Genomic DNA, 18,729 nt, shown 5'->3' with positions numbered 1-18,729 from the left:
AGACTAACAGACGTTTTGGAGCATGAGCTTTCGTGGGTGAATACCCACTTCCTCAGATGCATGCAAAATGTCTGTTAGTCTATAAGGTGCCACAGGATTCTTTGCTGCTTTTACAGATCCAGACTAACACGGCTACCCTCTGATACTAAAAAAACAAAAACACCCACAACCCTTCCTCATAGGTAGGGCTACGATTTTGTCACAGACGTCATGGAACCCATGACTTCCAGACACCTCTGTGACTTGAGCCCACCCCGGCACCTGGGAGCTGTCGGGTTCTCCGCCAGCCCTGGCGGCTGAGAAATGTGGGAGTCTGAGCTCCCAGCCATAGAGGGCAGCAGGGGTGCCCAGAGCTCCCAGGCGGCGGAGAGACTCAGAGCTCCTGGATGCTGTGGGCAGCGAGGCTCTCAAGAACTCCCAGCTGCTCATGGCAGCGGGGGTTCCCCACAGCTCCCAGCCACCGGGCAGTAGGGCCTCCAGGAGCTCCTGGCTGCCGCAGACTCACGGGTGCTCTGCAGTTCCCAGCCATTGCAGGCAGCATGGCCCCTGGGAGCTCCCAGCCGCTGCAGGCATGTGGGTGCTCCACAGCTCCCAACCATTATGGGCAGCAGGGACTTCGGGAGCTTCCATTCACCTCCGGGGAAGCAAGGAGCTGTCGTGGGAGGCCGGGGTGCCCCAGAGCAAGGAGCCACTGGAGGCGGAGAGGGAACCCCCTCCGAGCCACTGCGCTGGAGCTCGGAGACACCGCAGGTGGCAGTGTCCCAACCTTGGGAGACATCTGTGGTGCTGGGACCTGCAGCTCCTAGCTAGGCCTCCTTGGGTAGTGTGAGGGAGCCTGCAGCTCCTCATTTTGTCATGCATATTTTTAGTAAAAGTCAAGGACAGGTCACGGGCTTCCGTGAATTTTTCTTTATTGACCGTGACTTTTACTAAAAATATGCATGAGAACTTAGCCTTACTCATAGGTCAGGATTTCTAAACCTTTTATAATTTTTGTTGCTCTCGTCTGAGCTCTCTCCAATTTGTCCACATCCTTCCTAAATGTGGTGCCTGAATTGGACACAATACTCTAGCTGAGGCCTCATCATTGCCAAGTAGAGTGGGGTTATTACCTCCCGTGTCTTATATATGACACTCCTGTTAATACACCCTAGAATGATATTAGCCCTTTTCAGAAATGCATCACATTACTGACTCATTTAATTTGTGATCCACTATAATCCCCAGTTCCTTTTCAGCCATGCCACTACCTAGCCAGTTAATTCCTCATTTTGAAGTTGTGCATTTGATTTTTTCCTTCCAAAATGTAGCACTTATCTTTATGGAATTTCATTTTGTTGATTTCAGATCAGTTCTCCAATTTGCCAAGATCCTTTTGAATTCTAATCCTGTCCTCCAAAGTGCTTGCAAGCCCTTCCCCAGCTTGGTGTAATCCACAGATTTTATAAGCATCTATCATCCAAATCATTAGTGAAAATATTGGCTAGTACTGGACCCAAGACAGAACCCTGTGGGACCACACTCAGTTTGACAGCAAGCCATTTTAATTACTTTGAGTACACTTCCTACCAGTTCTGCACTTACCTTATAGTAACTTCATTTAAACCACATTGCCTGTCATTCCTAAACCTTTTACATGCAAGGACTCCTTTGGATCCATGTCGTTGTTCTTATGTTATGTGCATAGGCAGCCACCAGGGGAGACAGATGTTCCCACACTGCAGTGTCACCAGTTAGCTAATGATACTCAGCTCCTCTTCATCAAATCCAAATTCTGTATCATTACTCTCTCGGTTTCTAACAGGGATGAAGATGTGGTTGAAAATTAACTAGCTGTGACCCAATCTGTAAGGTGAAAATTGTTTGTAGGCAGGGGATAATTTTCAGAAGCAAAAGAGGTGCCTGCACCTTCGGTTGAAGATTTATACCAAACTTCCATCATAAGTGGTTTGTGGCCTTAATTGCGGACTGTAATGAACACACAAGAGCTGTGTTAAGTTAATGACGACTCCCTCTTCACTTCCATGTGCAAGTTAAGATGGAGCTGGTAACCTTTAAAGTCCTAAATGGTCTAGGAGCTGGTGTGACGTTATCTAATTAAAATATAACCATGGAAATCATTGTTGCTACCACTGTTATATATTTGAAACAAATCATATACAATGTGTGATGTATGGCCAGAAAGAGTTAAGCATCCTGTGGGATAAATTACCCAGATTCAACTTTTAGAGACGTTAGAAAAGTATGTGAATGGTAATTAAGGCCATTCCATGTTAGATAGGCTAGAACTTTGAAGTGCAAACCCGTATTGTTAAAGAATTAAGGTGATATTAATTGTATGTGTTTACTCGTTAAATGTTACCCATGCAAATAGACAATTCCTGTCTGTCACTATAGCTATTGATTTAGAAATCAAAAGGAAATATTAACATTTAGATTAATCTTGGGTGCAATTAAGTCATTGTCTATATGTCTCTTTAAAGTTTGTGGTAAACTGCCTAAAGGATAAATTGTTAATTTGAGTAGCTAATTATCCGCGAGGTTTGGGAAACAGTAGATTCCATCAAAAGCCCATTGTTCACCCAGGACTGTATGGTCAAGTGGCTGCTAGAAATCTGTATAAAAGACCCTTAGGTCCTGATCCTGTCATCTTAGATCTGCTTGATATGCTGGAGGGTACATCTACCTCTCCCTCCATCTCAAGTGTCATCTGCGAACTTGTTGAGGGTGCAATTAATCCCATAATCCAGATCATTAATGAAGATGTTGATTAAAACCGGCCCCAGGACCGATTCCTGAGGCACTCCACTTGATACTGGCTGCCAACTAGACATCGAGCCATTGAGCCCGACAATCAGGCCAGCTTTCTATCCACCTTATAGTTCATTCATCCAATCCATACTACTTTAACTTGCTGGCAAGAATACTGTGGAAAACTGTATCAAAAGCTTTGCTGAAGTCAAGATATAATCACATCCACCACTTTCCCCATATTCACAGAGCCAGTTATCTCATCATAGAAGGCAATCGGGTTGGTCAGGCATGACTTGCTCTTGGTGAATCCATGTTGACTGTTCTTGATAATCCTCCTCTTCTCCAAGTGTTTCAAAATGGATTCTTTGAGGGCCTTCTCCACCTTTGTTTTTGACAAAGGTGTAAACCTCCATTGCCTGTGTTAAATCAGAGTCAACCACTCCCAGTGCCATCATGGAGAGGGGCTATCAATTCAAAGAGCAACTCTTAAGAGCTATAGGGTAACCCATAGGCCAATATCAGCCCCTATTAACTGACTGGAAACATACAAATTAGATGATTCATTATTATGTTAGGTTTGGAGAAGGAGACCTCCATTTGAAGCCACAGGGATCCAATATACCCACACCACCACCTCAACTCTCCCTCGATTCATCAAGACCAGTCTATGAAGGTAATGTCTCATTTAACAAAGGTCCGAATCTAGCCAGAATTCAGAAAAACATGCAGAAATCACAGGCCACATTCCTGATCAAGTCATTATTAGTCAATACGCTTGCATTATACATAGGGCCCTAACAAATTAAACAGCCATGAAAAAACGTGTCATGGACTGTGAAATCTGGTCTCCCCCCCTGAAATCTGGTCTTTTGTGTGCTTTTACCTTCTATTATACAGATTTCATAGTTTCTCAAATTGGGGGGCCTGACCCAAAAGGGAGTTGTGACAGGGGGTTGCAATGTTATTTTAGGGGGGTTGCCGTACTGCCACCCTTACTTCTGCACTGCCTTCAAAGCTGAGCAGCTGGAGAGTGGCAGGTGTTGGCCAGGCACCCAGCTCTGAAGGCAACACCCTGCCAGCAGCAGCACAGGAGTAAAGGTGGCAATACCATACCATGCCACGCCACCCTTACTTCTGTGCTGCTGCTGGTGGCAGCTCTGCTTCAGAGCTGGGCTCTCAACCAGCAGCTGCTGCTCTCCAGCTGCCCTGCTCTGAAGGCACCACCACCACCAGCAGCAGCAGTGCAGAAGTAAGGGTAGCAGCACCACAATTCCCCCCCCCCCCCGTCCCCAAATAACCTTGTGACCACCTCACAACTCCTTTTTGGGTCAGGTCCCCCACAATTACAACACCGTGAAATTTCAGATTTAAATAGCTAAAATCATGAAATTTATGATTTCTAAAATCCTATAACCATGAAATTGACCAAAATGGACTGTGAATTTGGTAGGGCCCTAATTATACAGCATGACTCAAAGAACAAGGTTCTAGTCAGCTGACATCTTCTGCCCACAAAAGAGGCCACTGCGTGCCTTCAGGGGCAAGTCTGTATTAAATAGATTGCAGTATATGATCAGCTCCCAGCAATGTTAGCAGCTTGCAATCCGCACTGACTATCTGTGTGGTTCTGTGTGTAGTTGAAGGCCTTTGGTTTTGACCTATAAAACACTAAATAGCCTGAGAGCTGCCTACTTGAAAGACTGCCTCTTTCCCATGTCACACTGAGACAGCTATGATTAGTGGAGGGACTCCTGCTGGTCTGCGCAAGGATAAAACAGAGGGAGTTGCTGGCAGGACACCATCTACAAGGGGCCCTCAACTTTGGAACTAGCACCCTTGCTTAGTCCAACATCCTGTCCATTTGAAGCTCATACTGGAAAATCCATCTTTTGGGGGGATGGGTACTGCAAGTCTTGTTGGTACCAGGAAATGCTCTATATCTAGATGTAATATCCCCCTGCAGGGCTGTGCTTCAGGCTGAACAAAACAAACAATGTAAAACAAATTTATACAAATGATACATTGCAAAGTTCTAGTTTTACCCAGATTATAAAAGTAGAACCATGTTCTAAAGTTCCATGTTATCCAATGTGCAACTTTTAAGTTACTGTAAGTTTCTGTGAACGCAAAAGATAAAATGCAAAACCAATATGCAATGAACCCTTCCTTTCTGTAAATACCAAAATTTATGTAATTACAAGAGTCCAGTCACATGTAATCTTATTCTCCTCAAAGGAAGCTGATTTTATTTATGAGCATCTGTATTAGCATCAGGGTTCATAGAATATCAGGGTTGGAAGGGACCTCAGGAGGTTATCTAGTCCAACCCTCTGCTCAAAGCAGGACCAATCCCCAGACAGAGTTTTGCCCCAGATCCCTAAGTGGCCCCCTCAAAGATTGAACTCATAACCCTGGATTTAGCAGGCTAATGCTCAAACCACAGCTACCCCAAAAACTTAAAATATTATTGCCAAGTTATTCTATTACTAGCCCTTGATGACATCAATGCTTTTTTTTTCTTTTTCTTTTTTTAAATAATACAGAGCTATACCTATCTCACAGCTGGAAGGGATCTTTAAAGGTCATTGAGTAAAGTCCAGACCCCTGCCTTCATAGCAGGACCAAGTATTGTCCCTGACAGATTTTTGCTTCAGATTCCTAAATGGTCCCCTCAAGGACTGAACTCAGAACCCTGGGTTTAGCAGGCCAATGCTCAACACACTGAGCTGTCCCTCCTCTGCACAATGTCTGTTTGAAGTTCAGTGTACAAAGAGACATTTACTTGGGACAAGATGCATAATTGTCTCTAATATACACAACATATTCTTTCCCTACCTGAGGAACTGGCAAGGAATATTATGATATCCAAGACAGACAGAACAAGAGGCACTATGGGAAATACTCTGATCCCTCGCCAACAGTAACTTGAAATTGGGTATATTTTCCATTCCCATTTAAAATGCTTTCCCCTTCTATTCCCAGTCGCCCACCTTGTGGGCAATGAGCCACAAATCATTTCCTGATGAGGGCACCTGCCTTTGACTGATAGAATAGTTTTAAGTATACCGTAGTACCTGAAGTTAGTAGGACTCCCAAGGTGTCATTTATCTACAGCGAGTACTTTTATTTTAACCTTTACTCATCAAGAAAAAGATTGGTCAAAACATAACATCACAGCAGTACTCAGTGCCTTACCCCGTTCAGAATACATCAGGTGCTGGACGCCCAATTGTTGCATAGTTCCTAAAATGCCACAGGGATACTGGATCACTTCTCTGAGACAGACAAGTGATTTTTTTATTCTATATCTTTTTGGAGATATCTAGGTATGCAAGTACCTGCAATCACCAATTCATCCTGGGACTCACCCTTCCCAGAATCCCCTTTCCTGCTGACCGCCACTGTGACACTTTTCCCTCCAACCAGGGAGGCGGAACGGCAGGCCCTTCTGACCCTGAAGTCAACAGGACTTTTAAAGACCAGAAGGAACCTTTCAACTTGTTTGGTCGCAATGAAGTAGGTTAAAACAATAGATGAGCTTCACCTCCCTTATCTTCCGCTCCTCAGCATCAACATAAAGGCCTTTCAGCAGCAAACCTTTCATGTCAGATAGGCTGTGACAACTAAGGCTGAAGGTTTCCCAACTTGTGACCTTTGTCCCATGGTTAAAAGTGAATCTCTGTAGATTCGGTCTAGATTTTATTAATTTCTGCCCTCCTGTTTCTCAGGTGTGCAGTGATAGTCCACTCTTATATCTCCTAAAAGGCAGTGAATGAAGTCATTATGATCAGTTGAATTATAGCTAACACTGAACACTGAATAGGTGGAAACCTTAGGAGACAGTTGCAGTATCCTTAAAGATACATATACATTCAATATCACAGATTACAATATAGTCAAATGCAGTTTATATTTCATAAATGTCTACGCAGGCATGGAAGGAAAATGTTGTTAAACCATTTGCTACTAGCAATTTTTTCAAATGCAGAATCAGCGCCCCATTTTTATCTCTTAAGACATTATACTTTCTGCACGATTGCAGAGAAAAACCTCTGGCTCAGAAAAGAACTATAAATGTTCTTAGACAACCTGTTTGCCAATGCAACAAATCTACTCCAAACCAGTTTAATTCTTTCAAATAATTTACAAGATTCCATAATTACAAAACACTGTTAGCAATGTATCTGTGTAACAATTACCTTTGTAACTGCAGTAAGTAAAGGGTTTAAGATAAATCATACAGGTACAATGGCAGCCCTGGATAAATAATAAAAATACAAACTTACCTATGGTAAAAGTTTTGGTGGATGGAGAATTGACTTCCCTGCTACATGGTTTTCAGAAACAGCAGAGTACCTGCCTTTGGAAAATCAGACACTCTTTGAAATGTCCAATTAAGCACTCGAAAACTTAGAAACAATTGAAGGTTTTAGAAAGGAACAGTCCAAAGCTAGATGTGTATTAATACAGACTAAGAGGGCTGAAAAAGGAGAGGTTACTTGCTTTGTGCAGTAACTGGAGTTCTTCAAGATGTATGCCCTATGGGTGTGCCACTTCAGGTGCCCATGTGCCTTTGATTAGAGATTTCTGGTAGCAGTGCCTGTTTGGCCCATGTATCTGCCCTACCTCTCACCTCCTTATGCCCCACAATGAGCATATGCAGGGCTGCGTGGATGAATCTCCCTAAGTTTCTTTACTACCACAAAGTCCCTTAGAGAAATCTCCGAAGCAGAGGGGAAGGAGATCCAGTAGTGAAACACCTATGGGAACACACATCTGGAAGAACTCCAATTACAGCACTAGGTGAGTAACCTCTCTTTCTTCACCAAGTAGTGTCACTATGGGTGCTCCAGTTCATGTGACTTCCAAGCAGCACTCTCAACAGGAGGAACAATCTTCAGAGGACAGCCCAAGACAAGACTGCCTTCCCAAGGGCAGCATCTAATCTACAAGAATGAACCAATGCCTAATCCTTGAGAAAGATATGAATTGAAGACCAAGTTGCAGGCTTTGGATCTTTCAGCAATGCAGATGAACATTCTGGGATGCTTTCTCAATAACCTTGTTCTGTCCAAATAGAAGGCTAATGCCCTCTTAACATTCAGTGTTTGGAAAGCCACAGCTGCCTTGTTCTGATGTACCTTCAGAGGGAAAAAACCCAGGAAGATGAATAACTGGGTTGATATTAAATAAAGATGATACTTTAGGTAAGAATTCAGGATGAGGTCAAAATGAAAAAGTACGGAATGGATAGAAAACTGATTGCTGGGGAAACCGCAAGGCAAGTCAGCTAAGGGTGCCAGCCTGTCTGGGTCATATTGGAGCTATTGTATAACCTTAGCTCTGTCTTGTCTGAGCTTATCACTTTGAACATCTGATGTGTTGGGAGGAAAGCATGAAGAAGGCCTCTTGTCCAAGAAATGAGGAAATCATTCCCCAGAGAAGGAGGCACTGTTCCCACCTTGAATAGAAGAATTGTTTGCACTTCCTGTTGGTGATAGCGGCAAAAAGGACTACCACTGGGACTCCCCATGTCAGGAAAATACTTTTAAGAATGTGAGAGTCCAACTTCCATGTGTAATCTTGGGAGAAGTAACTGCTGAGGCTGTTGACTATGGTGTTCAACATCCCCAGAATGCGGCTGCTGAAATCAGAATGTGATTTGTTATGTACCATTTCCACAACTTTTGGCACAAATTGAAGGGGATCCTGCCCTTCCCTACCAGTTAATATAAAATATGCAAGCTACTCCGTTCTTCATATTCTCCAAGTGTCTGTCCTTTATTAATGGAAGGAAGAATATACAGGAATTTCTGACTCTCCTCAGCTCTAAGAGTTTGTTGTGTATATGAGCCTCCATTTGCCTTGTGTGGCGTATAGTCCAAATGTGCTTCCCTGCCAACAAGAGATGAATCCATCATTATAGTGACAGTAGAAGCATGCTGAATGAATGGAACACTTCAGAGACATTGTGAAGGTCCTTCCACCAGTTGAGGGAGTTCCACACTTGATGATGGATCAATACTAGCTTGTTAAGATGGGGTTTGCTCAGGCTATAAATCATCCTGAGCCACTCCTGGAAACACCAAAGGGATAACCTGGCATGCTGTATCACAAAGGTACAAGTTGCTGTGTGTCCCAGTAGCTAAAGGAAGCTTCTTATTGATGTCTGTGGGCTTATCTGAATTCTTGCAATCAAATTTACTAGAGTGTTGAATCTGTTTATGGGGAAGCAGGCTTTGGCTGTCACTGTGTCCAAGGAGGCTCCTATAAAGTCTATCCTTTGTACTGAAGTCAATATGAACTTTTCAGCACTGAGCTGGAGACCTAACTGGAGAAACAGAGACAATTACATCTTTTTGTGTAAGCAAGGTCTGCATGAGTTCTTCCTTGACATCTAGTGACGAGCTGGGGGAAGACGCTCCAGGAACCGACCTTGTTTGCATAGACCTACTATGTCTACATGCTCAGCATGATGGAGATGCTTTGCTCAAATGATCACTGTTGGCTGGTACTGGATTGCAAATCACTTTGGTATTGGGTGCAGGGATAATAAAGTGTTGTCACCCTGGTTGTGTGAGTAGAGGGCCACAGAACAGGACATGGTGTGCCGTGATTGAGGGTGGGTCACACTCGACTGCACTTGCTAAGCATGGGGTAGGGGAGCCAAAGACCAGTGGAGAGGAGAATGGGTGGGGACAGATATTTGTGCCTGGTGCTGTGTTCTCTGCCCAAAGAGTCCTAGACACCATTTGACCCTTCCTCTCTCCACTGCTAATGACAGAGCTGATTAGATTCAATTGGGAATCTCTTGTTTCGTTACAGATCACTAGAACTGAAATCACTGATAACCAGGTCTAAGTGCTAAGTCTTAAGCCTGCTGTGGGGTAGTAGTCTCCAGGGAGAGAGACCAGGAGCGGTGCCAGGGTTTTTGGCGCCCTAGGTGGGGGTCCTTCTGCGCTCCCGGTCTTCGGGGCACTTCAGCGGCAGGTCCCAGAGTGAGTGAAGGACTCACCGCAGAATTGCTGCCGAAGACCCGGAGCGTGGAAGGATCCCCCGCTGCAGATGGTGGTAAAATGCCCCCCCCCCAAATCCTGGTGCCCTAGGCGACCGCCTAGGTCGCCTAAATGGAAGCGCGGCCCTGAGAGAGACTGACCAGCCTGCCCTCACAGTAAGGCTCCCCCACTAATTGTTGAAATCACTGAGAGCTGTCTTAAGTGCTGGAATCTCAAGACATCGCAATAGAGTGACGCAGCAGCAGAGTGAATGAAGATGCAGCAGCCAACAGTGCAGCGGTGAAATGAACAACGATGCAGGCAATGTCCAGAGGCGCAGTGGCAAAGTGCACGGCGATGCAGCAGCAGAGTGATCAATGGTGCAGTTGCCAGTGGCAGAGTAAACAATGTAGCGGTGGTGGCAGCAGGCAGCCATGCAAAGTGAACAGCACAGCAGCAGCAGCAGCTGAGGCATTGCTTGACACCTCCCCCCACCCCACCGCACCGGGATGGGAGGCAAACACATGCAAACGCACCTCTGAACTCCGGGTCTTCGCTGATCAAGGACAAGAATTGTGAGTGGGGTGCGGTGGAGGTAGAGGGGAGTGGCATGTTAAAGGAACTTTTGTTTGTCAGACTCTCTCACCACAAGGTGAGAATCTGAGGCAAAGGACAGTGCCCAATATACTCTGGGGTAGGTGTTTTCCTCATGGTCACATGCCTGCAAATCATGCTTGTGACATTTCCCCAAATAAAGGCTGAGTTCTTTTCCCCGTTTTATTAAAAGTTTTCTTATCTACACTCCGACTCACTGCTTGCAAGAGGGGAAGTGTCGCCTCTTAGAGGTGCCCAGATGTGGTGTGTAATTTTCCCAGATTACTGGGTGGAAGATCAAGCTGGTTCTGTGTTGTATTGTTAAAAAGAACCCCTATATAGTGAACCTGGCTCTTGCTGCTGCCGACTGCACATGGTGGAAGGGTTACAGCAGAAAGAACTTCATTGTACGACTGGCCTTTGATCAGCCACTTTGAGTTATGGGAAGATTATTATCCCCAGGTGACGCAGATAGGCAGCAATCACTACTAACACCTTGGGGAAAAATCCTGGGGCAGAAGAAAGGCTGAAAAGAAGAACTTGGCACTGAAAATGGTCTTGACCAATCATAAATGGAAGAAATCTCTTGTGGGAAGGGGGAATCGTAATATGAAATTATGCATCTTGAAGGCCAAGATCCAATGATGGAATTATAGCCACCAGAGTCACCATTCTGAACTTTTGTGTTTTCACAAAGTGTTTTAGGAGTCTTAGATCTAGAACTGGTCTTCATCCTCCATTTTTTTTAGGAATCAGAAAATACTTGGAGTAAAAATCCTTCTCCCTGTGTGGAGATGGAAACCGGTTCTCTCCCTCCCAAGTATACGAACAGCTGATTTCCTCTCGCAGCAAGCAATTATGACAGGGGACCAGAGAAGGGGAGGGGAGGAGAGGTGGGTGGAGAGATGTAAAATGGATGGAGTAACCTGATTTTATAACCTCCAACCTGAAGTAATCTATTCCCATGCCAGCTAGAAGCAAGGGAGGTTGCTCCCAGTGGGTAAACTGGTGCAGCTGAGAAATGGCAAAGCAGGGTTGATCCAGACACTTGACCAGATCACCCAAATTGATGCTTTGATGATGAGCATGGTTGTTGACGAAGGAGATGTAGTGGATGGTCTTTTTCTTTGAAACATAAAGTCTCTTCCTAGGTGGCTTAGTGGGTCTCTGGAAACCCAAGAATTGTAAGGAGTGTGATCTCTGTGCCAATTGAGATTTACTAAATTTTCATTTGCTTGCAGGTGTGTAGATCCCTATAGTCCTTCAAGGTGTGTAATGACTTGCCAAATGGGAGATCTTTAACATTATTCTGGTCCTCCCTTGGGAATCCTGGTATCTGTAGCCAAAATATCTGTCACATAAATCCATGGAGATGGAACAAACTGCCATATTATCTGCATTCAAAGAGGCACATAGTGATGGACTTCGGCTATGGTGCTCCCAATATTCTGCTGGAAGGTGTTCAATAAAAAGTGAATTTTGAGTAATTGGTGTAACTTTACTTTGCCTCAAGTGCCATAATTCACATTGCTAAATTGTAAGTTAGAAGTTTTATGGTAAAAAATGTCTAGGAGCTTTTGGTGCTGTCTGCCACATTCATTTACAGCTTCAACCACCAAGGAGTTGGGTGCAGGGTATGAAAATCAAAATTTGGAATCTTTGTTGCTACTTTTTCTCAGCTCTTTTACACAAAGGCGGTACCATTGCTGGGGTTTGTCACATTGTTTTGGCAGAATTTAGAAGTGGTTCATTTATGGGCAGAGCCACACTTGCAGAAAGTGACATTTGCAGAATGTCCAAGAGTTTATGTTGAAATTCTCAGAGTTCTTTTAGTGGATCTGCAATGAGTCTGCAATCCATTTCAATAGATCCTGGAACTGCCTGAAATCATTAGCCAAGGAAGGTGGAGAGGGCATCACAGCCTCATTTGGGGAAGATGAGGAGATGTTGGTTACTGGAGTAGTCTCGTTATCTATTCTGGCCTCTTGCTCCTCAGAGGTTTCCTCTTGCAACTAAGGAGGCTGAGGAGGAACAAATGGAGCAGATGATTGCCTGTTCCGACTGTCCTGATCAGAGAGGCTGCGGGCTTGCGAAAACTGTTGACAGTAGGTAACCCAAGAGTCTCAATATGCGACTGGGGGGGGAACATAAGGCATTGGAGTTGGCACCCACTGATGCTTATACCATGGAGGAGGAGCATGTCTCTCACGTGACTAGTCCTTCCCCCTGTAAGTCTCAGGGAGGAAGCCCCTCTGATGGTAGGTAGGGGAATCTTGGATCGAGACATGTGAAACAAATTATCCTCCTCAATGTCCAGAAGGGGAGCCCTCTCTAGCTCCAAAATTGGTAAAGAATCTGGCGGTACCGGAGAGACATGCAACTCTGGAGACCACGATAATCTCAGTATCAGTTGGTGCTCAGTACCCATTAAGAAGGAAAACTCTGGCTCATTGGAAATATGCAGAGTCTTGGAGTAGCTAAACTCCAGTGCTACCGGGTGAGATATTGGAGACGGGAGAGAGATCTGCTTGATGAGTCCCTTACACATGATGTCCATGCCGATGATACTAATAGCCTCAGAGCGTGTAGCATGAGGCAGCTTAGACCTCTGAGTTACTGAGGTGGTCATCCAATCCCTGAAAGAGACTATGGGCCCTGTCACAAATTGGTCAATAGGGGGAACCACACTAGAGAAGAATCCCATTACATTTCTGCTGTTATGCATTTTACTAAATGGTGTATCTCTAATTTAAAATGGCACTATATAAATTTGCCCTTTGGTATTAACAGTCCCATCACATAGACCCTGTTCTAGGATTGCAAAATGCAATACTGCCTAAGGTCACATATTTTATATTATATATATTTCATCTGTTTTCTTCTACTTTGGAAACCAAGATACTTCTTTACATTTAGATCCAGCAGATCAATGTGATAGGTACTTACCCCAAATTACACTGCTTGTCTTGATAAGATGTCAATTACTACACATCCTATAACATGTAATCAGTTGAGACAAATAACTTTGATCCTCTCTGTGTGAAGCTGAATGAGCTATTATTTGACACTTCCCACTTACTTATCCCCAACCTTAACTCTGGTATTATATGGATTTTCAAGCAAACTGATCAGAACATCTCACAAACTCACTAGGAATCACGGCCTTCCCTGAATTTTAACTGATTTACCTAATTCATTATGGCTGTAAAACTACGAAAGAAAATTCCACTTACTAAAATAAGAGAAGTTCTTCAGTAATGCCTCTGCATCTGCTCCTCCTATCCAGTGAATTTACCATCTATCACAACTGGTATGAAAGCACTACCAGAAATAACTTTTTACTGTAAGGAAAATGATTATTTACTTATACAAATCACAGTAATATTCCTCATTTGGATGTGGTTAATCTGGAAGACCTTTAAACTTTAATAATGTTACTCAATTTTAGGCATTATTATTTTCAGCAACATAATTCAGACATGACCTTGACATCTAACAGATTTGAGCTCAAAGGTTATAAATTCTTTACTAAGTGAGCAGCTTCTCCTTGTTTAGCAACAGATCAAGACATATTTCATATCTTCTTTCTTGTGAAAAGGGAGTGATAACGCAGTGAATTTTTTGTGCTGAAGCGATTTCTGAGTAGGACATCACACTGTCCTCTGACAATGTTTCAGACAACATTCTGCCAGAGCATGAAGGGGACTCCTCCACACGCTGAAGGAATCTGAAGACTGTCCTTTCCCCTCCAATGTTAACCAAAGATCTTTAGACTCTGCATTCTGCATTTTAACCCTTTGGTATCAGAAACTGGGATTCTCTGAGGCTAACTGCTAGTGCAGTAGAAGAAGATTTAGTGGTCAAACATTAAGTACCATTGCATCTACTACAAGGATGCTGAATTGTGAAGAGACAAGGTGGGTGAGTAAATATCTTTTACTGGACCAATTTCTGTTGGGCTGACTTCGAGCACTTTTGAAAAATCCCATTCTTAATATCTTGGCGTGTAAATGCGTAAAGTGGAGTAGAAAAAGAACTCAAGTAAAAAATGAAAGTCTAAAATAAAATTTGGTTTTCCTCAGTCAAACTAGGGGGAGTCCAGTGGTAAAGGTGACATATAACATGGAGAGAAAGCAGCAGGAGCTATTATGGACAAAGCCATTCTTTCACCAAAGAATTCACATATGCAGCTATGGAAATAAAACATAATCCAGAGGTGATAGCACCAGAACTGAGAAATTGAAGTAAATGGAAAATAAGGATGACTAAGTAGTATTTATGTTCCTTCACAGTTGTATACTATTATCCTGCCTCTAATTTAATGTCTCCTCAGATGCCTGCAATTGTCATCTCGTTTCCAGAACTTGTCCCTTTGTTCTTCAATATTGAATTAGCTAGTTTTACCTTCCAATGCTTTTCTTAATACTCTTCTTCCACATTGTTATTCCACTCTCTCTCTTTTGACTCTCCAGTTTCTATACTTCGCACTACCCTTGTTCATTTTTTTTCTGGTATAGATATAAGTAAGTTTTTATATCATATCTAGTTACTGTGTTATATTGCTATCTCTTCAGTAGGATACTGAACTACTAGCACTGATAGCATTGGAAATATTAAGATAAAGTAAGGGAATAAAAAAAGCTCTTTTGGCTTTTGCTGTCTAGTTCTTAAAAATGAACCCAAACATTTTTCTCTCCCCTTTCCTTTACTGCTCTTAATAATACAATCTTTCCACAAGCAGCTGAATAGTCAAACAAACGACAGCAGGCAGCAAAAACATTGACGACTGGCTCTGGAACATGGAGTGTGCTTAATGAGCAAAGCTAATATAGGATTTAAGCTGTGCTTATTGGAGATGTATACATTTTAATATGATGCACTTGCTACTGAATATATGTTAACTTACTTTTGTCTTATAAAAAGTCCCAAACCTCATCTGTGCTTCCCATGATGACAGACACATGCAAATGACTAAGGAACAGATTGGGTACATTTCTAAAAGCAAACACCATTTGATGAAACAAGATTTTAAGATCACAGAAATGTGTCTATTATGATGTCTCTTTTACCATACAGCTTTTCATGAAAAGGCTGGATTGCTGGATTTCTCTTTACATGTGTTTCTGTTCACCTTTAAAGACACAAATCTAGCAATCAAGTTAAAACAGTATCCAACAACAGAGATTCAAGACAACACTTGGAGACTTTCAGGACAATGAAAGAACACTGGGAATCTGGACGCCCCAAGAGCATAGGAAGCTTACCTTCAGCAGTGCCTGAGATACCATCAGCTTTAAAATTGCTAGTGCTTTTCTTCCTACGATGTTTCTTTCTGTTGGCATGAGGGGAGGGAGGAGGATCCAGTTTGGGACTTGTGGTACTGGATATACTTGGACTTGAACACACCGAATCTCCCAAACCAGTATCTGAAATTTGACACAAAGCAGACAAAAAGTGAATAATGCATCATTTTAAATAAATGCCTGAAAGATCCTGAGAGATGTTGTGAGAGACGACAGTTCTGTACTGCCTAGTGGTTATTTATATTAGGGCATATTCACATTCTTTTTAATTTACCATCCAAAGACTACAGGAAAATCCACTACTTTCTGCAAAAAACATTCACTAGCAAATTGGTTAAGGACTGATCCAACTCCAGCTAAATCAATGGGAGTCTTTCCACTGACTTTAATGGGAATTCAAATGGGACATAAAGGTGGAAGATTAGTTTAATAATTAAAGGTATTCTCCTCACCACAGAGAGTTTACTGCTACCCAAAACACTCCGTTCATGCTAGGAAATCAGAAAATATATGGGAAGAGATGTGACTGCATGCTTCCACTGAGCATTGTTCAGTTGTCTTCAACAATGCTAATCAATTAGAAAGAAGATAAAAATGGTGGGGTTGGCCAAAACCAGAACCACCATTTTTCTTTTTAATGTGAATAATAATTAAAAAAAATCAAAATGTGATATTATTAAAATATCATTTCTCCCACATGATGACGATGGGGTATCTGATTTGTGTATACGTGCGGATAGCCAATATATTACAAAAATAACCTTTTCTCACTACTTTCGCACTACTGTAATATTCTAGGATAATATACAAAGTTTTCTCAGCAATAATGATGGCAAGTAGTTTTTCCCTCCATAATTAAATAAATGAGACACAAGGTGGGTGAAGTAATATATTTTATTGGACCAAACTTTGTTAAAACAGAAATTGATCTAATAAAATGTATTACCTCACCTACCTTGTCTTCCCTGTCCCGGGACAACCCAGCTACAACACTGCAAACATAAATCAAGTCACTCCTTTTGTATTCAGCGAATCAAAGGTAAGATTACTTAAACATAGCAGCTATGCCATCTCTCATACTTTCATAAATACCTTCCTATTCCTGCATGTCTATTCTAAATCCCATGCTGAGGTACTGAGGGATAATGATGTGAAACACAATGACTCATCTCAAAATTTCTATCATTCTTAAAGCACGTGCCGTTGGTGGGTTATTTTATAGTATACAAGCTCTTAAGGGTCAATTTCTCTGATAGGAGTTGGCAAATACAGAGAAAGGGGAAAGTCCCTCTGGTCTGCTGGTTTGGCAACTCAGTACATATATGGAAGCAATACAGTATAAAAATTACATGATCACAACCATGTATTTCATATATTTTTAAAAAACCACCATCACTACCACCACAACACTGATTCAAGCCAAAAAATGCAAGGAACCCACTAGTCACAAGTGGTAGGAATTAGTAATATCACCTAGACTTGCCATACTGTCGAAGCCATGTCATTTTGGATTTTTAACTGATACTAGATTTTCATAGGCAACCTTAATATTGGTATTTCTTAACTGAGTGCTTGCTTTGTGACTTTAATCTTCTTTTAACATATTTATATATTCCATTACAAAAAATGTCAGCAAAAAAAAATAATGTAATAATCCTCTACAGTAATATATTACACTGGTCTACAATTTTTGAGAAGTCGTCTGCTTCAGAGATAAAATGTGATATTTATTATGTATTTTGATGTGCTGAATTCAAATATGATAATTAAAACAACTGATCGGCTACTGTTTCTAAGATATTTAAGTTTTTACATTTTATGTCTATGTATATTGTGTAGATGGTAGAGTTTTAATCATAAACTGTAAACCTAGGTCTTTTCATGTGTTTATGGTTGCTTTACATGATAATATTTCACCTGTCCTGTTTATGTAACACTTTAAAAATCAGCAAAAGGGTTATATAAATAAAATTTATTATGAAACAAAAGGCAAAAAACTATTATGTACATAGTTTAGTCCTATTCAGTGTCTACTTGGCTTGTCTCTTGTATTCATTAAATGGAGCATCTCTTGTCACTATCCAGCAATAGTCTGCAAGCATTGATGGGCTCCATTTGCCCTGATAGCCTGCCAGGAGATTCCACTGCTGTAGTCTGGAGCCCAACAGCTCTGCCTTACTCTTGAGTAGTTCCAAATCCCTGACAAGGTCATTCAGTTCACCTTGTGTTATGAGGTGTGGTTCAGAGGAGGAGATTGGGAGAAAATGTTGGTCCTGTGACACTGATGGTTCAGGACCAGAAGTTTCATCCTCTTCCTCATCTGACTCAAGTGAGAATGATTCTGGTGCATCAGGAACCGGCAGTCCTTCTCCGTGGGGTACTGGGCGTATAGCTGATGGAATGTTTGGATAACGCACAGTCCACTTTTTCTTCTTTGACACACCTTCCCAACTGGAGGCACCATGCAGAAGTAACAATTGCCGGTATGATCTGTTGGCTCTCTCCAAATCATTGGCACTGCAAAAGGCATAGATTTCCTTTTCCTGTTCAACCACCAGCGAAGATTTGCTGCACAAGCGTTGCAGCATATGTGTGGGGCCCACCTCTTGTCCTGATCTCCAATTTTGCAGCCAAAATAATGGTGATAGGCTTTCTTAACTATAGTGGTTATACTGCGCTTTTTGTGATGCAAAAGTCACTTCACCACAAACATAGCAGAAGTTATCTGCACTGTTCACACAAGTACGAGGCATCTCTGCTCACTTTGGCTAAACAGAAATGTGTCCCTTTGCAAAATCAAACACTGACAAATAAGAGAGCACGACACTGTATGATTTCTAGAGCTGATATAGGGCAATTTTTTCAGCAGAGTGATGTAAGCTTCGTTATGATTGCATCATCCATGACTTCTAGGAATAACATGATGCAATTCATATCATGTATGACGCAATACCAGCTTCAGATTGCATCATTCATTGTTTTGCCTCAAAAGCAAGTACTGTCCAAACCCAGTCATAGATTTATTCATAGATCCAGTCAAAGATGTATTTTAGTCATTTCTGGTTTAAATTGAGATCCCTTCC

General features: G+C 42.3%; 1 protein-coding gene across 1 annotated transcript in view; it reads right to left on the bottom strand.

The window, feature by feature from the left end:
* The window catches only part of AGAP1 (ArfGAP with GTPase domain, ankyrin repeat and PH domain 1), a 672,695-nt gene that overhangs the window by 126,169 nt on the left and 527,797 nt on the right, over positions 1 to 18,729 (bottom strand). Inside the window, exon 11 of the mRNA XM_050915972.1 lies at positions 15,608 to 15,769. Coding sequence (XP_050771929.1) covers positions 15,608 to 15,769 — 162 coding nt within the window. The remainder of the gene's footprint in view (positions 1 to 15,607; positions 15,770 to 18,729) is intronic.

The sequence above is a fragment of the Gopherus flavomarginatus genome, chromosome 10 (assembly GCF_025201925.1).
Source record: "Gopherus flavomarginatus isolate rGopFla2 chromosome 10, rGopFla2.mat.asm, whole genome shotgun sequence".
Lineage (NCBI taxonomy): Eukaryota > Metazoa > Chordata > Testudines > Testudinidae > Gopherus > Gopherus flavomarginatus.
Note: the sequence above shows the minus strand (reverse complement) of the source record. Positions and strands in the feature narration are given on the sequence as shown.